The sequence below is a fragment of the Mastigoproctus giganteus genome, chromosome 6 (genome assembly GCF_048544385.1).
Source record: "Mastigoproctus giganteus isolate SK-2022 chromosome 6, ASM4854438v1, whole genome shotgun sequence".
Taxonomy (NCBI): Eukaryota; Metazoa; Arthropoda; class Arachnida; order Uropygi; family Thelyphonidae; genus Mastigoproctus; species Mastigoproctus giganteus.
Window position 1 is genome coordinate 159,515,805 of NC_143580.1, and position 25,293 is coordinate 159,541,097.

Here is a 25,293-nt window from a genome sequence, read left to right on the forward strand (position 1 = left end):
CTCTTTTGCTCTCAGCGTTATTTTTCTTCCAAACAGCTGTTCACTCTGTACAAATCACAAATCTGACCTACCATGGAATACTGTTCCCACATCTGGGACAGTACCAAAAACCTCTCTCAGTTTCTAGATTCCATTCAAAGCAGGAAGATAGGTTAATTAATGACCAATCTCTAACAAAGTCTCTGCACTCTCTATCTCATAGATGTTCTGTTTCTGCTGCACACCGTTTCTATAGATAATTCCATGGGTACTATTCTTCTGAATTGGCTTCTATAATTCCCACTCTCTTCCAAACCAGTCTGAACATGTGCTGCAACCATTCAGCATCCTTTTACTGTCCAACTTTAAACTCACAGAATCAACTTTTATTCTTCCTCGTTTATTCCTTCAACTTCCATTTTCTGGAATTATTATTACTAGCCCTATGGTGCAAGGAAGCCTGAGGCTTATGCTGCACCAACCAAAAAAATTCCCCAGTTTACCCTGAGAGAGAGAGAGAGAGAGAGAGAGAGAGAGAGAGAGAGAGAGAGAGAGTAGAAAGGAATCACCAAGAAAGAGAGAAGAATGCTGATATCCAGCTCAGGATCCTGGATGTGCCAAGCCCATACTCACCAGATGTGAACCCCTAGGGTGAATAACCTTTCATACATATTTCCTGGAAATTAGTACCTACAGAAATTCAAGTCTAATGTCAACAAATATCTTCTTTCATCTTCTCAACCTTCAACCTATGCATGATACTAAGTACTACAGATTATAATACCTCTTGTACTTAGGGTTTTCATTAAAAAAAAAAAAAAAAAAAAAAGAGGATAAGGAGATGATTATCCCATTATACAAGGCAATGGTTAGGCTACATCTTGAGTACTGCATACAGGTCTGGAGGCCTCATTTTATGAAGTCTTCAGACCTGTATGCAGTACTCAAGATGAAAGATGTAGGACTGCTGAAACAGGTGCAGAGAAGGGCAATAAGATTGGTGAATGCAATGAAAGGGTGGTCTTATTGAGAAAGGCTTCAGTTTTTGAAATTGCAGCATCTGCAAGTTTATCTCATTGAGGTGTTTAAGGCTCTGATTGGATTGAGCAAGCTCAATGCTGATGACATTCTAAATCTTGTTAAGACTACACAATGTGGACATTAATTGAAATTGAGGAAGGATGGTTGCAAGATAGATGTGCGGAGTTTTGCTTCAGCCAGCAGGTGGTTGGCTGTTGGAACACACTTCCATCTGTTGTTGTGGAAGTGGGTAATCTGAATAAATTCAAGAAATAGATAAATTATTGGAGGGGATGGACAGTGAAGGGGGCTGAGTTTTTTTTTTCCTTGATGCTTTATAAACTTACTTTCTTGCAATGTAATGCCACTACTACTACTAATAATAATAACAATAATAAATGATTTTGTGATAACTGGCAGGAAGGACAAAAATAAATAGTTGAAACTAAACATAAAAAAGGCACTTGAGGTGAATGGGATCTATTCAATTACAGGTAACCCTCGTATAACACAGTAGTTAGGTTCCTATAAAATCTGTGTAGTGTGAAACCGTGTTATATGGGTAGTGCCGTATAACCAATACAAAAAGGGGGGATTACGTTCCAAAAGCTAACAAAAATGTCTTTTTTTTTTTTTTATAACTATCAGAAACTTAATTTTTATTAAAAATAGTAATAATTGAACAAACGTCTTACAAACTGTAATACAAACTAATAATACATATATGTCAGATAATGTAACATTCATTTAATTTTCTTCCTCTTCATTGCTGCTAAGCACACTCAAAAGAGAACATTCGTTTTCTCTGTTACAGAGTATCTTCACCTTTTGAACTTTCTTCTGCAGCATCTAGATTTCGTGTATCTTCTGCTCTCTTTAAAAAATCAGTATTCTGGGATTGTTTGCTTTTGCGTGATGGATCCTTGTATATTGTATGGTATGGAGCTAAACATTTTTGAAGCTCCCTTTTAAACTTTGTGTTCCTTCCAGTCAAAGGATCTGCATTAAAAAAAAAATAATAAATAAGATTCTAATTGCTTGACTAAGTTTATGCTTTCCCATATGCTTTTTAGTGTAAAATTTGGAACTTCAGAATTTTCATCTGCACTATCATCCTCTGAACTGATTTGGTTTACCTCCGATGCCATTTCCATCAAATCTGCTTTGCCAACCTCTTTTCTACCAGTATTTTGTGAACATCTTCAGTAGTCATATCATCAAAACCTTCCCCTCCCACCGATTTAGCAAGTTCTACTATCGCACCGATTCTGTTTTCTGCCGGTTGGACCATATTTCCTGAATGAACAGACTCTGGCCATACATTTTGCCGACATGCATTTAATATTGGTGGTTTTACTTTTTTTTTTTTTTTTTTTTGATTTGGTAGTTGTTGGCGCATCGGCTTCTGTGGCCATATTGCACCTCCCAAGGTTTTTGCAAGTACTTTGATCCAAGCCCGAGGCGGGAATCGAACCCGCGACCTTTGGGTTGCCGGGCAGGTACTTTACCCACTCGGCTAGCCCGGTCGGCGGTGGTTTTACTTCTTTGAGAGATAAAGCTATGATTCCGATACAGTCCACAACTGGAAAATGTTTCCATGCCTCCATCACTTTAATAGGTTCGGAATAAAATTTTTCCAAAATCCATCGTAACGATTTTCTGATGTAATGAGTTTTAAAGATACATATAATGCCTTGATCTAATGGCTGAATTAAAGAAGTTGTATTAGGTGGTAGGAAGATTACTTCAACATTTTGGATGACTTAAATATTTTGGATGGCCTGGCACATTATCCAATAGTAATAAAATTTCGAAATCTAGATTTTTCTGCTTTAAATAGTTTTCTGCAGCTGGCACAAAACAATTTAGAATCCATTCTTTAAATAAATTGGCAGTTACCCAAATTATACCTAATTTCCTTAGGCATAATCTAGGGCTGGAATTCACAATAAAAGAATTATTCCAATGAGCTTCTTAAGAACAAACTTTAGTAATCAAGACCAGGAAAAATTTATAAATGATCAAATAAAAACCAAAATAACCTTACAAGAACCTTAAAAGTTACGAACTGCACACTTCGAAGTCAACTTTTTATGGTCCTAAACAAGCACAAGTTCAATAGCACAGACTCTGACAAGGGGATTTCCCAATAATTTTTTTTTTTGCATAACGACCAGCAAGTTAACAGCGGGGATTCACAAAAAAGAATGCAAATGTGTAAAAATTACATCCAACATAATAGCAAGTTTCCTCCCCACACAAAAGCTCAAAAATACCATGTTATGCGCAGTTCTCTGCAATTCTCTAACCATGTTAAGAGTGAAATATGTTATAGAAGTACCACGTTTTGCAAGGATTGCCGCAATTTATCAATCGTGTTAGAGCAAATCCGTGTCGTAGAAGTACCATATTATATGGGAGGTTGCCTGTATATTAAGGGAGGCAGCAAAATAGGTAAGCAAACCTTTATCCATAATTATTAATGCATCCCTGAATTCATGGGAAGTTACTCTGAATATGCAAATGTATCCCCAATTCAGAAAAGGATCAAAAAGTGAAGTGAATAAAACCAGATGTGTCAGCTTGACTTTTGTTTTAGGGAAAATAATGGAGTCACTGGTTAAAGAAGTAATGCATTACCAACCAGACAGTAATGCAGCCATACTGCACTCATAGCATGGATTTGTTAAGTTGTTGAAGTGGAATTTATTGACGCAAGGGCTGCTATGGCCAAAATGTGCCGATTTGTTAAGTGGCAATATTGTCTGACCAATCTGACTGGATACTATGACACAGTAACAAAGGAACTGGATGCAGAGAATAATTTTGACATCATATACTTAGTTTTCAGAAAATCTTTTGACACTGTTCCACACAAAAGACCGCTGTACAAATTGGAGAAGTGTTGCATTAGGAGCAAGTTAATGCTTTGCATAAACAGACGGCTGACTGGGAAAAGACAAAAGTTGTTATCAATGGCCATTGGTACAGTAGGCTACTGCAATAAGTTTGGGTATGCTACTGCAATAAGATCTAGAAAAATTAGACAAATGGGCTGAGAAGTGGCAACAGAACTTTAAAATTGACAAATGCAAAGTACTGCATATGGGTAGCAGTAATACCAAATGTGTAGTACCACATAAAGAGTAGTGGCCAAATGAAAAAGACTTGGTTAACTGTACAGTCAGATATGAAGTTCTCTAAGCAATGAAGATGGGCTGCTAGAACAGATCATGGGGTTTTTCTCAATGATATACAGCCACTCTCCAACTAATGTAAGGTTTGCGTTCTGCGGATGTGAGTGGGAATTTCCTTAAATGCTTATGCAGCACTCGAAAATTTGATTGAAGCAAAAAACAAATGTTCAACGAACATATAAATAGAATTATTTATTCAATTTTCTTATCTCATGTGCAGGAAAAATTACAAATACAAATTTACAAAAATTTCAAAATTATAAAATTACAAAAAGAGAGAGGAGACAGGCATAATGTCAGCAAGTTTACCTTTTGAGCATCGTTGCCAGAATTAACTCTCCAGCTGATAAGCACACTGCTGTGGAAGTTGAGAGCTGTGGAGATTTAGAAGGGGTTTTTACCAACACATCACAAAATTTCTCTGCAGCTGCAGAATCGGCACTGGCAGCTTCACTACATACTTTAATGTTTTGGAAACCAGCATGATGTTTGAACCTATTAAACCACCCATTGCTTGCCACGAACTTGGCTTTGGATTTGCCGTACTTATCCTTAATATCTTCATAAATAATTATCCTTGCTTTTGCTTGAATGGCCGTTGGACTCAGGAGCCTTGCTTCTGAATCTGATTTTCCATCCATATTATTAATAGCTTTTCCATCTTCGATATAGCACCTGAATGCTGTTTTGTGATCACTGTTGATCTTAAATGTGTTGATCCTCTAACATGTTCATTTATACACACACTGTCCCTTAAAATAGTATTCACTGTTGAAGCAGCAAGACCTAATTCTGTGCAATAGATGACAAACTTTGTCCTGCTTCATACATCTTAATCATTTTCATCTTCATTTCTAAATCAATTTTGTTTGGTTTCCTAGCACTGCCACCAAATACAATTTCTGTTGGTCACTTTCCCTTCATCACTGTAATAAGTAAATAGGAATGAAGAGAAGATTCTGAAAATTTATTTATGTTTTTTATATGGTTGAATATTTCAGTGAAAGGGAATACATTTCACCATAATAAAAACCCAAACAATTCCAGCTATAGATATTATCGCAAATGCAAAAAGATTGAGTTTACTACCCGTTTATAATTAGACGCACTAACAGAAAAGCCCAATAAACCGGAAAGTGCAAATTGTTTTTATTGTTTTATGGTCGTGACCTCCAGAAATGTGTTTTAGAAAAATATCACAAAGGCGTTCTAAATTGATTCTTATAACGGAACATATGATAACAATGAAAGGGTGGCGCTCCATTATAAAAATAACCTTTTAGAGAGATAAATAGCTTAGTTATATAGTGAAAATTTCAACTTCCAAGATCTTGGAACGAATTACCAAAAACAAAACAATGTTATTGGGTTCATATTACAATATTTTCATGATACCTCCATTTATTCCTACAGGATGCAAAATATGTTCCCATGATTTTTTTAAGTTTGCACCGGCCGGCAAAGTTTTACATAAAGTCGAATTTCCGTAAGTCGAGTATTATGTAAGCTGGGAGTGGCTGTACAAGCATTTTTCCAGCAGGCTAAGGAGGAGATTATTCCATTGTAGACAATGGTTAGACCAAATCCTGAATAATGCAGATGGATGTGGAAGACTCATTCTAGGAAACGTGTGGATCTGTTGGAACATGTGCAAAGAAGAGTATTAGCATTAGTGAAGGCATATGATGCAAGAAAGCAAGCTTATGCAGCATCAGCCAAAAAAAAAAAAAAAAAACAGCTTCCATTTCACCCCTCCTTTCTTTCCAAATACCTGTCCAGCTCAGCCTTAAAATTTATTTAGGCAATCAACTTCCACAACAATGGATGGAAGTCTATTCAAACCAACCAACTACCCACTGGCTAAAGGCAAACTTCCGCACATCTATCCTACATCTGTCTTTCCTTAATTTGAAATTATGCGCTCTCAGGTGACTATTCTCAGCAAGAGGAAGAATCCCATCAGCATTCAGCATGCTCAAACCATTCGAGACTTTATACACCTCAATCAGATCACCTCGCAGCTGCCTAGTCTTCAGACACTGAAATTTGCAAAACTTAAGCCTTTCTTCGTAAGAGCAATCCTTTGTTCCATTCACTAACCTTGTTGCCCTTCTCTGTACTCATTCCAACAGCTCTACATCCTTTCTAAAATGATGCGTCCAGACCTGTATACAGTACTCAAGGTGTGGCCTGACCACTGCCTTATACAAGGGGATAATCACCTCTTTATCCCTGCTAGAAAAATTCCTGTATATCATTGACAAGGCACCATGAGCTACTCTTGCAGACCATCTGTATTGCTCAGAAAACTTCATATCTGCTTGCACAATTACCCCCAGGTCCTTTTCATTCTCTACCACTGTCAGTGTAGTACCACAGAGTTGATACATTACTCTGAGGTTACTGCTTCCCATATGTAGTACTTACATTTGTCAATGTTAAACTTCATTTGCCACCTCTCAACCCACCTGCTCAACTTTTCTAAATCCTGTTGCAGCAGCGTACTGTCATTAGTGTCCTTAACAACCCTGCCAACCTTCGTATCATCTACAAACTTGGACATTAAGCTTGATATACCATCATCAATATCATTTATAAATACAGAAAACAAATGGACCCAACACAGAACCCTAAGAGACTCCACCCACTAATAACATTAGTCCACAATGAGCAGTGTCCATTGATCACCACTCTCTGTCTTCTCCCACTCAACCATCCCTTTATCCATAGCAGCAATCTGCCTCCAATGTAACACTGCTCCAATTTGTGCAGCAGTCTTCCATGTGCAACAGTATCAAAAGCCTTGCTAAGATCCAAGTATACAATATCAAAGTTATTTCCTGCATCCAGTTCTTTTGTGACTGCATCATAGTATCCAATCAAATTGGTCAGGCAAGACTTCCCCTTAACAAAACCATGCTGTGTCAGAGCTATAACTGAAGTCTTGTCTAGATGATCCTGCAGTGCTTCTTTAACTAGTGCCTCCATTAATTTTCCTGGAACAGAAGTTAAACTAACAGGCCTATAATTACTTGTGTCGCCCTTTGATCCTCCTTTGTGAATTGGGGTCACATATGCACATCTCCAGTCCATGGGTACCTCCCCTGAGCCATAATTATGACTAAGGGTTTGCTTACTTCCTTTGCTGCCTCCTTTAATATAACTGGATAGATCCCATCCCCCTGGGTGCATTTTTTTTGTTATCTTCAACAATTTCTCCTCCACTTTCCTCTCAGTTATTACAAAATCATCTAGCTCACTGCCAGAGTTTAACTCACCTCTGGCATTCCCCTCCCTCAATAACTCCTCATGTGTGAATGTAGATGCAAAATACTCATTAGTTTGTTAGCCACCTGAGCAAGATCAACAGTTGAACCATCAATATCCAGTGGATCAATCTGATTCATCCTTTCCTTCTAGAGTTTACATAGGTAAAGAACTCTTTGCTGTTTTTCTTTGCATCCTTTGCCAAAGATTTCTCATAATCTGCCTTTGCATTCCTAATCTCCTTTGTGATTTGGTTACAGACCAGCTTATATCTATCATAGGCTTCCATGTCTTGCATTAATTTATATATGTATCCCATGAATTTTTCTTCTCTTCCATATGTCTCATTAGTCCATCTGACATCCATTTAGGCCTAAACCTTGAACAATATTTCTTAGTATATAAAGCCTAGTAGCTTCCAAGATAAATTCTTTGAATGCTTCCCATTTTGATTTTGCTGTTGGTAACATCGTCAGTTGGTCCCACGGTACAGAATTTAAATACTGTCTCAGACCACCGTAGTCGCCTTTAGAAAAGCAAAAACCCTTCCCTCTACCCCTGATGGTAGTTATCTCTTTGAGTAAATCCCACTTGAGCACACTAATCACTGCCACCTAGTGGTTCCTTTATCTGCAGACTCTTAATGCATGAAGAATCACTACTGATAATCAGATCAAGAGTATTTACTCCCTCTAGTTGCTTCCCGATTATGCTGATGTAGAAACAATCATCCAATAAATCCACAAAAAGCCTTGCTAGCGTGTGAGTGACCAACCCACAAATTCCAGTCAATATCTGGGAAACTGACTGGACTTTTCTGTAATAGAGCCACAGAAAAGGTTCGACAGGCAAATGCAGTTTATGAGAAATCGCTAGCAAACCGAGCAAAAAGGGGGGGGGGGGAGATAAGGAATTCTTCACATATATAAATACTAAAAAATGTAGGACAAACCAGATCGGACTTTTACATAAGGGAAAGGGGATATAATAAAATACACCAGCTTCCGTTGCAAATGAACTCAACTGTTATTTTGCATCGATATTTACAGATGAGAAACCTTTTGTGGCAATGGGAAATTGTGGAAGCGAAGTTGAAAAATATGTAATTAATGATATTGAAATTTCGCAAGGTTATTTAATGAAAAAACTTTCGAGCCTACAGGCCAGTAAGGCTTCTGGGATTGATGGAATATACTCTATAATCTTAAGGGAGGTGGCAAGTGAGTACATTGAACCATTGAGGCTAATTGTGCGAGCATCACTAGACTCTGGACAGATTCCGTTGGATTGGAAAAGTGTCAATGTATCTCCCATACATAAGGGTGGTTCTGAGTGAAGTGGGAAATTATCGACCAGTCAGTCTGACTTCAGTGGTACGGAAAATCATGGAGGCAATTATCAAGGGTGGAATTCGGGATCATTTGAATAGAATTGAAATTCTCAAGGATACTCAGAATGGTTTTGTAAAGGGAAAATCATGTTTAATGAATCTGGTTCGCTATTTTGAAAGGGTCACTCATGAGCTGGATTTAGGGAATAATTTTGACATTGTTTATTTAGATTTCAGCAAAGCTTTTGACTCAGTCCCACATGAGCGGTTGCTTTATAAGCAGGAACAGGTTGGAATCACTGGGAAAATCCTTAGATGGATATCAGGATGGCTTCAGGGCAGGAGGCAGAGGGTTGTGATGTAAGAAGTGGGGTTCCCCAAGAATCAGTATTAGGACCACTGTTGCTTTTAATTTTCATAAATAACATTGATGAAGAGATAGAGGGCATGATGTCTAAATTTGCAGATGTTGTTAAAATTGATAGAGTAGTTAATGATCACTGTCAAGCTGAGCTTCTTCAGAGAGACCTAGATAGACTTCAGGAATGGTCAGAAAAATGGCAGCTATGCATTATTCCAACAAAGTGTAAGGTATTATACCTGGGAAACAGTAATCCTAAAATTACTTATTTACTTGGTGGAGTTCAACTAAACCCAGTACTGGAGGAAAGGGACTTGGGTGTTATGATACGGTCAGACATGAAATTCTCTGAGCATTGTAAACAGGTTGTAAGGAAGGCCCGTGGTGTCCTATCGATGAGCTATCGAACGTTTGCAAGTAGAGATAAGGACATGATAATTCCATTATATAAGGCTTTTGTTAGACCACACTTGGAATACTGTGTTCAAGCTTGGAGATCGCACCGATAGAAAGACATCCAGGTTCTTGAAAGGGTGCAAAGACGGGTAACTCGCGTCGGCCGATCTCACCGAGTAACCTGGTGAGATCGGCAAAAGGGCGTCCTTATGAAGAAAGACATCGAATATGTGGGTTGCAGAGTTTGGAAACTAGACACCTTAGAGGAGATTTGATTGAGGTGTTTAAGGCTCTGATAGGCATCAATAAAATGAATGAGGACGAAATTTTCACGATTATAAATGATGCTAGAACTAGAGGACATAAATTCAAGTTACGGGGGAGATGTTTAGATTGGACTGCAGGAAGTTTTATTTTAGCCAGTGAGTTATAAATTACTGGAATAAGTTGCCTACATGGGTGGTAGAGGCTGACAGTTTGGGGAAATTCAAAGGTCACCTGGGTAGTACCTTCGGGTGAGGGAAACGCATAGGATGATAGGTTTAATTTCCTTTTCTTTTATTAATTATTAGTTGTTTTTTTTATCATTGTTTTATTCGTTTTTTTTTTTTTTTTTTGGGTGGTGCAGCATAAGCCATAGGCTTTCTTGCACCATGCGGCCATTACTAATACTATTATACCCCAGGGGCTCATATCTGGTGAGTATGGGCTTGGCACACCCAGGGTCCTGAGCTGGATATCATCATTCTTCTCTTTCTTGGTGATTCCTTTCTACTTTCTCTCTCTCTCTCTCTCTCTCTCTCTCTCTCTCTCTCTCTCTCTCTCTCTCTCTCTCTCTCTCTCTCTCTCTCTCTCTCCGAGGGTGACTTGGGAATTTTTTTGACTGGTGCAGCATAAGCCTCAGGCTTCCTTGCACCATATGGCTGCTAATAATAATAATACTCTGGACTAGTATCAAATAATTCACTGAACAACAAATTTTGGGTCATATCTTGTTACAAGCATAAAAGTAAGTTTACTTAATAGATTAATAGGACATAAATTCAAGTTACGGGGGAGATGTTTAGATTGGACTGCAGGAAGTTTTATTTTAGCCAGTGAGTTATAAATTACTGGAATAAGTTGCCTACATGGGTGGTAGAGGCTGACAGTTTGGGGAAATTCAAAGGTCACCTGGGTAGTACCTTCGGGTGAGGGAAACGCATAGGATGATAGGTTTAATTTCCTTTTCTTTTATTAATTATTAGTTGTTTTTTTTATCATTGTTTTATTCGTTTTTTTTTTTTTTTTTTTGGGTGGTGCAGCATAAGCCATAGGCTTTCTTGCACCATGCGGCCATTACTAATACTATTATACCCCAGGGGCTCATATCTGGTGAGTATGGGCTTGGCACACCCAGGGTCCTGAGCTGGATATCATCATTCTTCTCTTTCTTGGTGATTCCTTTCTACTTTCTCTCTCTCTCTCTCTCTCTCTCTCTCTCTCTCTCTCTCTCTCTCTCTCTCTCTCTCTCTCTCTCTCTCTCTCTCTCTTTCCGAGGGTGACTTGGGAATTTTTTTGACTGGTGCAGCATAAGCCTCAGGCTTCCTTGCACCATATGGCTGCTAATAATAATAATACTCTGGACTAGTATCAAATAATTCACTGAACAACAAATTTTGGGTCATATCTTGTTACAAGCATAAAAGTAAGTTTACTTAATAGATTTTTGGGGTGCTAAACATTTAAATAGTGCTTAAAATGGCATATTGACTCTTGTTTTTGAAAAAAAGTAGTTTTTTTTTTTTTTTATATTTGTACAAGGTATATTTTATTTATATGTTAGTAAGATGTAGCTACAAACATACCTGTATGACAATAAGCTGTAGCTACAAATATACCTGTATCCAACATGGGACCCTTTCGCCTATATTCAGCTTCGGGAGCATCCCTTTTCACCATTCCACAATAATTGGCTAACATGGCGGCACTCCATTTGCTTTTGTATCTTTGTTCCATCACTGCAATGTCTTGATGGAAGCACTCACCATGTTCATCGCTGACAGTACCACAGTTTAGCAGGAAGAAATTCAGGCATAAGTGCAAGAAATGCATGTTCAATGACATGTTGCTCCCCAGTTTTTCGTAAGAAGCAATGAGATCTTCTACAAGCTGCCTGTAGTTGTCAGTTTTAACATTTCCTAGAAAGCCAGTCAAAACATTTCGAAAGGCTTGCGATGCTGATTTCTCACTATCAGTAAGGCCACATTCGAACTGTTCATCTTTGAAAAGTTGCCTTATTTGTGGACCAATGAAAATGCCTGCCTTAATCTTCCCTGTACTAAGTCTTTGGAATTTCTCTTGCAAGTATGTGAATGCAGGACCATTCACTTCCAAAGCCTTCACGAAATTTTTCACGAGCCCCAGTTTGATGTGAAGTGGTGGAAGCAAAACTTTATTTGGATCTACCAGAGGTGTTAATGATTTTCATTGAGGCCAACTCCTCTTCTCATAGTACATATCCTTCTTAGCACAACTATCCTACTCACAGAGAAAGCAACAATACTTAGCATAAAATGAATGAGGACGAAATTTTCACGATTATAAATGATGCTAGAACTAGAGGACATAAATTCAAGTTACAGGGGAGATGTTTAGATTGGACACTGCAGGAAGTTTTATTTTAGCCAGTGAGTTATAAATTACTGGAATAAGTTGCCTACATGGGTGGTAGAGGCTGACAGTTTGGGGAAATTCAAAGGTCACCTGGGTAGTACCTTCGGGTGAGGGAAACGCATAGGATGATAGGTTTAATTATCATTGTTTTATTCGTTTTTTTTTTTTTTTTTTGGGTGGTGCAGCATAAGCCATAGGCTTTCTTGCACCATGCGGCCATTACTAATACTAATACTATTATACCCCAGGGGCTCATATCTGGTGAGTATGGGCTTGGCACACCCAGGGTCCTGAGCTGGATATCATCATTCTTCTCTTTCTTGGTGATTCCTTTCTACTTTCTCTCTCTCTCTCTCTCTCTCTCTCTCTCTCTCTCTCTCTCTCTCCGAGGGTGACTTGGGAATTTTTTTGACTGGTGCAGCATAAGCCTCAGGCTTCCTTGCACCATATGGCTGCTAATAATAATAATACTCTGGACTAGTATCAAATAATTCACTGAACAACAAATTTTGGGTCATATCTTGTTACAAGCATAAAAGTAAGTTTACTTAATAGATTTTTGGGGTGCTAAACATTTAAATAGTGCTTAAAATGGCATATTGACTCTTGTTTTTGAAAAAAAGTAGTTTTTTTTTTTTTTTTATATTTGTACAAGGTATATTTTATTTATATGTTAGTAAGATGTAGCTACAAACATACCTGTATGACAATAAGCTGTAGCTACAAATATACCTGTATCCAACATGGGACCCTTTCGCCTATATTCAGCTTCGGGAGCATCCCTTTTCACCATTCCACAATAATTGGCTAACATGGCGGCACTCCATTTGCTTTTGTATCTTTGTTCCATCACTGCAATGTCTTGATGGAAGCACTCACCATGTTCATCGCTGACAGTACCACAGTTTAGCAGGAAGAAATTCAGGCATAAGTGCAAGAAATGCATGTTCAATGACATGTTGCTCCCCAGTTTTTCGTAAGAAGCAATGAGATCTTCTACAAGCTGCCTGTAGTTGTCAGTTTTAACATTTCCTAGAAAGCCAGTCAAAACATTTCGAAAGGCTTGCGATGCTGATTTCTCACTATCAGTAAGGCCACATCCGAACTGTTCATCTTTGAAAAGTTGCCTTATTTGTGGACCAATGAAAATGCCTGCCTTAATCTTCCCTGTACTAAGTCTTTGGAATTTCTCTTGCAAGTATGTGAATGCAGGACCATTCACTTCCAAAGCCTTCACGAAATTTTTCACGAGCCCCAGTTTGATGTGAAGTGGTGGAAGCAAAACTTTATTTGGATCTACCAGAGGTGTTAATGATTTTCATTGAGGCCAACTCCTCTTCTCATAGTACATATCCTTCTTAGCACAACTATCCTACTCACAGAGAAAGCAACAATACTTAGCATAGTCCTAATAAAATGCTGATTACCTTTAAATCACCACATCTGCCACTCATACTTCTGATAGTGTACACCTAAGAGGATGTTCTCTACGTTTGCTTAAGTTTCTTTTTTGTGGATGGCATAAGCAAGAGGTATTAAAGGCAGCATATTTCCATTGTACATCCTTATTACAACCCCAGGGGCTCATCTAGTGAGTATGGGCTTGGCACAACCAGAGTCCTGAGCTGGATATCATCATTCTTCTCTTTCTTGGTGATTCACTTCTACTTCTGACTCTTGTCTCTCTCTCTCTCTCTCTCTCTCTCTCTCTCTCTCTCTCTCACCCCCCCCCTCAGGATAACTCAAATTTTTTTTGGCTGGCGCAGCATAAGTCTCAGGCTTCCTTGCACCATATGGCTAATAATAATAATAATACAGCCTTAAGGCTAACCTTACAAGCATCTATAAACAGCCCCATTCTTCAGGAACATGCCTCATACTCATTGTTGCCATTAGACCATCAACATCCTTACAGTGAGTTTACCTTCTGTTTGATAGAATTTATCATAGTCTTTATTTTGAGTATAAAATGTCACTTTCACAGAATGAGCTAGAAGATTTCACTGTCGTAGCCTCAAGGTCAACAGCTCTGCCTTATTCTTTGGCAGTTTGAGATCCCTGATGATGTCATTCAGCTCACTTTCTGTGATTTTATGTTGTTCGGAAGGATAAAGGTTTGGACATAATGGTGGATCCCTTGATGTAGACGGCTGCTGTACTTCTTTGTGTATATCAAGTTGACGTTCATCAGTGTCTTCATCAGAGTGTACAGAAAAACGGTTGGGTGGTTCAGGAATGGGTAGTACTTCACACTGAGGAATGGGACAATTTGCAGATGGTATATTAAGATACGTCACTGTCCACTTTTTCTTCATTCTCATCTCTTTTCTAATAGGAGGCACCATACAGAAGTAACAGTCTATTGTTGGCTACCTCCATATCATGGGTAGCAAAAGGCATAAAACACCCCATTCGATTCACCAAAGCATTGAGTTTTGATAAACAGGTAGTGCAGCATATGTGTGGAGCCCAGTTCTTGTCCTGGTCATCTACTTTACACCCAAAGTACAAGAAATGAGGCCTCCATAGCTGAGTGATCAGGGGTGGAAGTGCAGTAGCACATGCTCTTTGAGTAGACTGGAGTTCAAGTCCCTGACTGCTAAATACGGTCGAACTGCCAACCCGCACTGGACCAGTGTGGCAGATTATGGTCCCTTTCCCTCAACTTGAATTGTTGAGGAAGCTTCCATCCTGCAGTGGATTGATAATGGCTGCGGTTTTACAAGAAGTGCTTTTTTATGGCTCGAATTAAGGGATGCATTCTTGAAGCTAACATGACTTCTTCACATATGTAACAGAAATTATCCGGACTATTTACACAATTATGGAGCATATTAATCTTACACAACACAAATACTGCACAAAAAGTAGGAATCTCACAGAGAACAACCGTTAACTGAGTACAAATCACTGGTACCTAGCCATATTTGAGGAACTGCAACTGAGTTAAAGATGCATTTGAGGCGACAACAACTTATCATGTGATGCAGAGTGAGGTGACAGTTGCAGATCACGTGATAAAAGTGTGATGGTTCTGAAACTGCGGCGTTACCATTCATTTTGCTGAGAATCCTAGTTGATAACGTAGAGTAACTCGCTAATATGAAACCCCAATTGTAATTCAAAAACAAGAGCCAATCAACAAATTTTAATGTGATTTTCATGTAGAGCAGCATAAAATTAGTCAAGATTGGGTATTTTCATTTTCATAACATTTTATATGTTGATCAGTGTAATCTTTGAAATGATCATGTGGGTTTTGTCTGCTTGTATTCTCTAGAGAATATATATATATATATATGCTCCCCTGTGTTGTTTAATACATTCATTTATATTTTCTAAATCACAGACTATTTTACTTTTGTAAAATAAAGGAAGAAAAATATGCGTTAATTCAATATACCTTAGGCACTGCAGCCTCAGTTGAAGGAGTATTGCCTTTCAGTTTAGCAAGTCGGTCTTCTAATTCTGCTACAGTTGGTGCTATAATATTTTTAAAAATTTGATTAGGTCAAAAGAAAAATTAATACTTTTTATAGTATTTTCTACTCTAATATTGTGTTTTTACAATCCCAATCTTGTTTTTAACTGCATTTCAAAACAATGCTACTTATATTATTATGAAACTACTGCATACCACTGGAACTCAAGAGTCTCTCTGACAAGTACTATGTCATAATTACAACATTTCTCCCCCTCCAATCCAAATATATGCACATTAGAAAAACATTTACTTCTTAGTACAACATTTACTGTTGCATAGCTGTGAATCCTAGATATGAATGTTACTGGTATTAAACTATATTACCAATCCTTGCATACTATGCATGCTAGATGCCTTTGTGTATATTCAACTTCTTTTTCCATATCGTTTTTGCTGAAATAAACAAGCCAGGAACATTGTAATGCAAGTTGAGTCCACATGCTCATCTGCTGTGTGGTATCATAAAACAGTGTCAAATGGGGGGGGAGAGAGAGAGAGAGAGAGAGAGAGAGAGAGAGAGAGAGAGAGAGAGAGAGAGAGAGAGAGAGAGAGAGAGAGAGAGAGAAAAGCTGGCAATTAATCTGTTCTCAGAGTTTTAGATGTGGCCAAAAGTGGGGAATGACTTTGTATCTTGAAACTGCAATGTTGTAGAGAGTTACAACTTGTCACAATACATTTTGTGACTAATCTACACTTAGTAGCACATGAATCACCCATTTATCTACAGTCAGTTTAAATTAATTAATGCTTAAGGCACACTGAATTGAAGGTGCTTTGTGTGTTTCACTGTATTAAAGTGAGTATTTTACTGAGCAGTGAATATGCATGAAATTTTGTTTAAAATCTGGGGAAAAGTGCAACATAAATGTTAAAAACAGCTTTCACAGAAGATGCTATGTGCATTGTTTAAAGAAGACTTTTCACTGACTCGACCATTTTAGAGACATTAGAGACAGCTGCTTGTCTATCATCACTATGGCTGCCCTTCAACTTCTAAAATGAATGATTCAATTGCATGTGTTGGTGATTTGATCAGGAGTGATAAGTTTTATCTATTCATGAAGTTGCTAATGAAATTGGTGTTTCTTACAGGATGTGTCAATCAATTTTACCACAAGATTTGGGACAGCAGCAAGTGTCAGCCAAGGTTGCATCACGCATCCTCAGTAATGATCACTGAGAGTGGTGTGTTCTCACATGTCAGGATCTTTGTCAATGTACTGCTGTTGTTGTTGTTGTTTTAGTTTTTTTTTAGGAGCATTAGCAACTAAGGCCATATTGCTCTGGGATATGTGGTGGTCATTCCCTGACCTTTCCGCATCCTCCATATTTGGTGGTGACAGGCTCGAACACCGGTCTAATCAAGAAGCATGTGCTATGCACTGCTGCTCCTTCCCACCTGGCTACGGAGGCACCCAATGTACTGCTGACTTTGGTTTCTTCTACCATTACAGAATGAATTGTGGGTGTATGGCTATGGCCCAGAAACAAATGTCAAGTCCTCTCAATGGAAGACAGTCTTCACCAAAGCCCAAAAAAAAAAAAAACCAAGATAATCTTCAGCAAATGTGAAGATCATGTTTATCATATTTTTTTGGCACAGGGAAATGTATTTGTACCATATGGTCAAAATGTGAACCAGGAATACTACAACAGTTCTACAATGACTGTGCAATTCTATTTGAAGAAAATGACATGAAAAAGTAAACTTTAGAGAATTGGTGCTTGTATTATGACAACGAAAATTTTTTGTGAAACACTCCATCACTCTGTATGTCACCCCATCCACCATACTCACAGATTTATCCCCCTGTTATTTTTCCCCCTAAACTTAAATCTTCCTTGAAAGGTTACAGATTTGCGACAACTGAGGAAACAGAACGAGACACAAGTACTACTAGCATTTCCAAAAGAAGTCCATGAGAAATGCTTTGCAGAAGCATTGGAACAAGAAAATAGTGTCAAAGAAACTACAGTCGGTCCTCGATAACATGATAGTTGTGTTTCTAGAAACCCTCGTGTAATGCAAAATCGTGCAATATAAATAACAGACCTTACGGGAAAAATAGGTTTAGGTGCTGACCACCCAAGATTGGACACTCATTTGTAACCAAAACATTACCAAACACAATAAATAATCATAATAAAACACTTACACAGTTGAAAAATGTAAAATTAATAATTTAAATAATTTAAATTTCAATTCCTACCATAAAAATAAATGAAGACAGACTGCACGAAAGGGCATGAGAACGGGTTGAAGCAGAGAAATTATGGGGAAAGTGGCAGCAGGTTGTCATAATTATTGGAACTGAGAAGTGGAGGAGATGCAGATGAGGGCTTTGGATGAAATGTGGTCCCACCAGAACTACAGGGCTGTGACTCATTTTCTGTCTCTTTCTTGGGTGTTTTCATAAAAAAAGACATCTAGTTTCCTTTGTTTCACTATCTTCCTTCTTTCACAAAGCAGCTGCTTATATGACTCCAAAGCAGATTGAATTGTATGAAGTGCTCTACTGCTTCTTTCTGCATTGTACTCGTTATCTTCTAGCCATTGCATACTTTTCTCAAATGAATTTAAAACTGAAGATAACACTGAAGTAGAAAGCTGTTTTATGGTAGATTTCAGGCATTCATCTTCGTCATCTTCCTCACCTTCCACCTGCCCTCCAGCAACAAGTTGTTGTAGTTCTTCAGTTGAAAGTTCTTCTTCATGAGACTGAAGCAACTCTTCTAAATCTTCTTCCTCCAATTCCTCAAAGGCAACACAATGTGCTTTTAATTTAGGAAGCTCGTTTACAGGATCAAAGCCTTTAAAATCACAAAATCTGGTAAAAGAGGCCGCCAAACACCATGTAAACATTCTTTTGTCACTTCGTTCAAAGCCTCCACGATTATTTAAATTGCATTCTTTATGTTGTTGAATTCCTTCCAGAACTGTTGGTGCATTTTTGCTCTCTGTTGCTGCTATCAACATCTTAAGTGTGCATCTTGTGTAATAGTGCTTAAAAGCAGCAATTAGGGTGACTTGGTGCATGGCCCAAAACAATTAAAATCTTAAAATCCAAATATTTCTTTTTGCAGTAGCTTTGAAACACATCTGGTAGAAGATCAGTGAAGACCTGCCCTGTCATCCACCTCTTCTGCTGTTCCTAAAGTAAACGATGTCCATTTTCACTTGCAGTCTACGATGTTATTAGCGATCCTGGAAATTAAGATAATCTCGACACTTTTATGGAAAGGGTTACAGTAATGAGATCTTTGGCTATTTTATATTTGGTTAACAATTTGAATTCTGTATATGGCAATCAATTCTCTTTTGACTGATTAGTTTAAGTACAGAGTTTTGGGAATAACCTGTCCATTTGTAGAGGGTCAGTTCAATTTGGAGATGTAGAGTTGTCTGGTTCTTGTGTTCTCATTTCTATCTGGAAGGTGCAACAGTGATCATAGGTGTGACATTGGGATGTCTGTCACTTCAGAGTGTAGTTTGGATAGGAAAACTAGTTTCACTCAAAATGGATGACTGTAGATAATATTATGTTTATCATGTATATAGGCAATAATGGCAAGTTGTAGCATTAAGGGCAATTTACTGCTATGGATAAAGGGATGGTTTAGTGGGAGAAGACAAGAGTGACTATCAGTGGACACTGTTTCATGGACTAACGTTATTAGTGGAGTCCCCCAGAATTTGATGCTGGGCACATTGTTGTTTTCTGTTTTTAATAATGATACTGTAGGTATATCAGGCTTAATGTCTAAGTTTGCAAGCTAGTTAATGACAGTATGCTACTGCAACAGGATTGAGAAAAATTAGGCAGATGGGCTGAGAAATGGCAAAGAAGCTTAACACTGACCAGTGCAAAGTATTGCAAATGGGCAGCAGTAATCCCAGACCTCTTCTGGATAGCCAAATTTTCCAGATAATCGAACATAAGGTTAGAATAAATAAATTCTGTTATAATATATTAAGGTAAAAGGAAAAGACTTTAAATATCGTGAAAAAACAATTTATTTATTTTAAAAAATAATAATAATAACTTTTACATAAACATTTGCACATTTACATGTGTGTATATTTGGATAGGTAAAAGTAAAGTGCAGCCATTATCAACCCACTGCAGGATGGAAGCCTCCTCAACAATTCATGCTAAGGGAAATGGACCATAATATGCCACGCTGGTCCAGAGCGAGTTGGCAGATCGACCGTATTCAGCAGTCAGGGGCTTGAACCCCGGTCTACTCAAAGAGCGTGTGCTACTGCACTCCCGCTCGTAACATAATAAACATTTGTCTCAAATACTACCATTAAAAAGAAAAAGAAGAGAAATGAGCCTTTCAAATTATTCTGGATAACCGACATTCTACTGCAATACCAACTATCTGGTATTACACTCAGCTAGTAGAAAATAAAAAGATCTGGGGGTAATTGTGCAGTCAGTTATGAAGTTCTCTGAGCAGTGCAGACAGGCTGCAAGGACAGCTCATTGGGTATTGTCAATGATATACATGAATTTTGCTAGCAGGGAAAAGGAGGTGATTGTCCCTCTGTATGAGGCAATGGTCAGGCCACACCTTAAGTACTGTGTACAGGTCCGGAGGCCTCATTTTAGGAAGGATGTAGATCAAGATATCTACATCAAGATAGAAGGATGTAGAGTCAATAGTTTTGAAGCACAATAAATGCTGGCATCAATCCCATATATGCCCCGGAATGAATGTCTGTATAATCTCACGTTTATGTGCGCGCTCTCCAAGTCATCTGAGCACACGCAGCCTATTTAGTATTCATTCTATTCTTAACGTTTATATTATGTTTGCATTTCTGTATGTATGTATATATATTTTTACTTTTACTTGCTGAGGAAGGGGTCCATCACCCTGAAAGCTTCTTGTATTAATTTTAACTTATTAAATTATCTTAGTTACTGCCTCCAATGGCCCTGCTGTATTATTCTTCACTTAAACCATGGATACCAGTGCCACAGGCCCATTCTCTTTCATTCTTCACTTGATTTAAGGTTTGTTGACCTCTCATCTTTGGGTGGGTAGGTAGCTGTAAGATCTGACAACCCAGATGGCATTTCTATTGTGGCTTATTTCCACAATAGAAATGCCATACATATAATCAAACTCATAAATTATAAAGGTAAACCTCAAAACTGTGTAGTGCACTAACTTGTATGACAGTTGAATTCTTATTGCAGTTTGAGGCTAATAATATTGCTAGTTATTCCCAGTGGTACCCAGTAAGAACAAGTAACAACAGACCTCTCTGTTGTTGCCTATATCTTATTGAAAGTATAAAAGACAAGCAACCTATTGCCAAGGGTTTCACAACATCAATTCCTTTCATCATGCTGAATTGCATATAAAAATCATGCAGCACACTAACTTTTATGACATTTTAAATTCTTTGAGGATTTCTTTCCTTAAAAATTTAAGAGTGAGATTACCTATAACTTCAGGTTATTAAATTCAATTAAAAATTTCACATTTAATCATAATGGGTATCATTATGATTAAATTAAGCTGTTAAATTATAATTATTATGCTATATTAAAAACTTCACATTTTATCAATTTCAAAACTGGTTTGGCAAAATTTAGTTGCATATGTAATCAAAAATTGCACTGAATAAATTTAATGCCATTTCATCAGTGATGATTACAAACAAGTCGATACAAAAATATTGGTATATTACGCTATTTTTTAACCCCTCCACAACTAGTACCCTAAATGGAACAAATAAGCTAATGTAGCATCTGTAAGATGCTTTTTTGTTTTATTATAAAAATATTTTAGCTTTTTTTAATGAATTGAAAATGGTGTTCTATTAATTAAAATTTGTTAATCTCAACTACAAAATATCAAACAAAAATAAACAAGAAAAATCAATAATAAAGAATATTTTTATTAACGCGATGCTGTCATCCCTCTTGCTAGAGGACAAACCCACCCCGATTGGCAAGTATATAGGTACACTGCATCACTGCATTCACATAGATGGCAATTCGACATCAGTATGGATAAACGTCATGAGTTAACCGACTTTGAAAGACGGATAATAGTGGGTGCCTGATGCATCAGTCACTATATTGCAGAGGTGGTACAGAAATTGCACTACCCCATTCGACAGTATCAAGAGTGTATTGGAAATACGTGTATGCCATTTCTGAAATAACATCTCATCGTGGACAGTGCTGTGGGTGGAGAAAGGTGGTGGATGAACGTAGCTGTTGACATCTTGCATTGTTTCAGCCAACCAGGGAGCGAAGGTGCCTCAGTAGCCAGGTGGGCAGGAGCAGCAGTGCGTAGCACACGCTTCTTGATGAGACCGGGGTTTGGTCCCATGACCACCAAATACAGAAGATGCGGAAAGGTCAGGGAATGACCACCGCACATCTCCGGAGCAATATGGTCTTAGTTGCTAATGCTCCTAAAAACCAAATAACAACAACAACAGAGAGCAAAAGTGGCACAAATCACCGCTAATTTCAATGAGAGAAGTGCCAGAAACATCTCCACCAAGACTATCAGGCAATCATTAGCCGCAATAGGTTATGGGAGCTGCCGACCCACAAGAGTCCCATTGTTAACACTACGACACAGGACTCTACACCTCAATTAGATGAAAGAACATTGACACTGGACTTTAGATGATTGGAGATCGGTCTCCTGGTCCAATGAATCCTGTTTCCAGTTATTTTGAGCGGACAGAAGGGTGCATATCTAGCGGAAACCGCAGAAAGCTATACACCCATCATGTCAAAAAGGAACAGTTCAGGCAGGTGGACGGTCAGTAATGGTCAGGGGCATATTCAACTGGCACATGTTAGGACCTCTGGTACATCTAGACACATCTCTGAATGGTCCAGGTTGTGTGTCCGTCCTAGCAGACCATCTGCATCCCTTCATGGTCATCTTGCACCCACAGGGCAATAGACTCTTCCAGCAGGACAATGCACCTCCCCACAGAGCCGTGGTGACTAGAACATGGTTCGAAGAGCATTCCACAGATTTTACTACCGTGGAATGGCTTCCCCATTCACTCACCAGACATGAACCCTGTGGAGCATCTTTAGGATGCTGTGGAAAGGTCTGTTTGAGCTTTGGCTCCTCCACCCAGGAATGCAACGGAAATATGGACAGCGGTGCAGCAAGCATGGATGGAAATACCTGTGGAATGCTTTTGAACTAGTGGACTCAATGCCTTGCTGTGCGACTGCCCTTATCCAGATGAAAGGTGGGATAACTACCTATCCTGTTACTAGATACATATCCCATGATTTCTGTCCACTCAGTGTGTGTGTGTGTATATATATATATATATCAGGTTAATAAATAATACTTACTATTACTTTCACCTCTTAATTTCTGAAGTTTTCTAGTAATTTCTTCATCAGTTATATCCATCCTTCTTCCTCTGATGGCTAGTTATTCTTACTGGCAAAAGATCTACAAAAACATAAATATTGCAATTCAGATGGCCCAATCTATTATACAACAACAAAATCTCATTCATAAAAGTGATATTCCAAAATCTTGCATATAATATCCAACCTGAAAATTATTCTATAAAAACTGTTATAGACAAACTGTTATACTTTAAGACAAACAAAATTATCCATAATTTTGTTTGTCTTAAAATATAAAATCTATGTAAAAAAAATGGTTATATAGAACAGTGGTGTCCAACTTTTTCTCCCACACAGTGATCATATTCAAAGTTAGATTTGTTTCAAGGGCTGCACTGAGCGATTTGAGAAAAATTGTTTCATTTTCCATATCTTGTTACATGTAAAAGGAAGTACAGTAGACTGTCAAAATAAGGTCACCCCAAACAATGGCACATTCGAGCTAACAGCACATTGAGATCGGACATTTACATATAACGTGGATGTCTTCCAGTGCTGAAAAAAGAAAACGGCAAGTCATGTGATTACTGTACTGATATTCACGAATTATACTGCCATTTTACATTCATTTTAAATTAAAAAACCCTCACTATGGCTCCTAAAGTTAATAAACCTCATACAGAGAAGAAAAGATGAATAACATTAAAGTTAAGTGACAAACTTGATATAATCCAAACAATTACATTAGGGTCACCCGGAAAGTTAATTCATACACCCATATGTGTAGTGTCTATAAATTGCATGTGTTCTCTGGTAGATTTATCTATTTTGCTGGGTGAAAAACATATTGCTACACTCAAGACCCACTAACTCAGCCATGGAGTGAAAAAGGCCCAAAAAAGTTCCTTGCATCATTCACAGGATTCGAACAAGGGCCTTTCCCACCCGGTATGGGGAGGACGGTGATAATATCACTGTGCTACCGTACAGACAAAACTTGATATAATAAAGAAAATAAAACGGGGCATAAGCAGAAATTGTATTAATGGCAGAATATAACATTGGATTGTCAACATATTTATGTTTTTTATGTGCAGTTAATAAAATTGCATTCTTAATCCTCTATTTCTTATTTAGTCTCATTATTTCTGCATTAAATATATTAAAAATAAAACTTTCTAGATAATGGAAAAATCGAAATAATGGCACCTCGAAATCCTGAAGGTGCTGTTATTCTGAAAGTCTACTGTATCTATTTTCATGTTGCTGTTTTTTATTTTCAAGATACAGCAGAATCTCGATTTACCAGGATCGGATTAACTGGGACACTTCAAGTTTCCAAATTAAAAAAAAAAAAAAAAATTCAAGTAATAAATAGAATAGGTATAATCAGATGTTTTGCAAGTCGTAAATAAGCGACAAGAAGCGGCGTTATAAGACGTCATTGGGAGATTAGTGTGCCTATTATCTTGCAACCCCTGCTGCCTTCACACCCACCGCTCAAAAAAAAAAAAAAAAAACAGAGAGACCAAATGTTTAGTTTGTTTTAGTGCGTCGTGTTCCATCGCACAGCAAAAGGACAAATTTTGTTTCGTTATATATGTCAGGGATGTCAGGTTTTTTTTTTATATATATAGTAACCATTTTTTTTTTGTTTGGGATTGTGAAAATGATGAGCAAATGTAAGGGTTGTGCTTTCAATTATAATGTAAACAAAAACTTGATATTATTCAAAAGTTTGAAAACAGTGCATCCGTTAAATCTCTAATGAACCATAATAATGTTGGTGACCAAACCATACGCAACATCCTAAAAAAATATAGGAAAGCTATTAGACTTAAAATCGACATCCCAAAAAATAAAGGGAAGCATCGTATTGGACACGTGAGTAGTACTTGGCTTTTTCGTTTTTTATTTATCGCCATATTTTTTATGTAGGTTGCTAAACATTCATTTTTCAATACAACAAGTGCCCAACTTATGCAAATACAGATTTACGTAAATTTTTTTTCACTCAAATTTGTTTTTTTTGTTGTTTTCTTTAGGATTATAAAATTTAAAACAAAATAATAATAAATAAATAAAATAAGCAATCAATAACAACGATCACAGCACACACAAATTGCACAAGTGAGATACGGAGTAACAAGCAAAAAAATAGGAAAGAAGAGAAGATCCTTACAATTTATTTAGGGGTTTTTTTTTTTTTTATACGACTGAAGATTTCACTGAAAGGAACACAC

At 37.7% G+C, this 25,293-nt stretch overlaps 1 protein-coding gene across 4 annotated transcripts in view; it reads right to left on the reverse strand.

Annotated features, from left to right (window-relative positions):
• LOC150084697 (abscission/NoCut checkpoint regulator) overlaps positions 1–25,293 on the reverse strand; it is a 169,048-nt gene that overhangs the window by 131,623 nt on the left and 12,132 nt on the right. For all 4 annotated transcript variants that reach the window (XM_090375430.1, XM_090375432.1, XM_090375433.1 and 1 more), the window contains exons 2-3: positions 23,048–23,150; positions 15,609–15,688 (exon numbers count right to left, since the gene is read on the reverse strand). In XM_090375430.1, coding sequence (XP_090231556.1) covers positions 15,609–15,688; positions 23,048–23,108 — 141 coding nt within the window. In that variant the 5' untranslated portion in view covers positions 23,109–23,150. The remainder of the gene's footprint in view (positions 1–15,608; positions 15,689–23,047; positions 23,151–25,293) is intronic.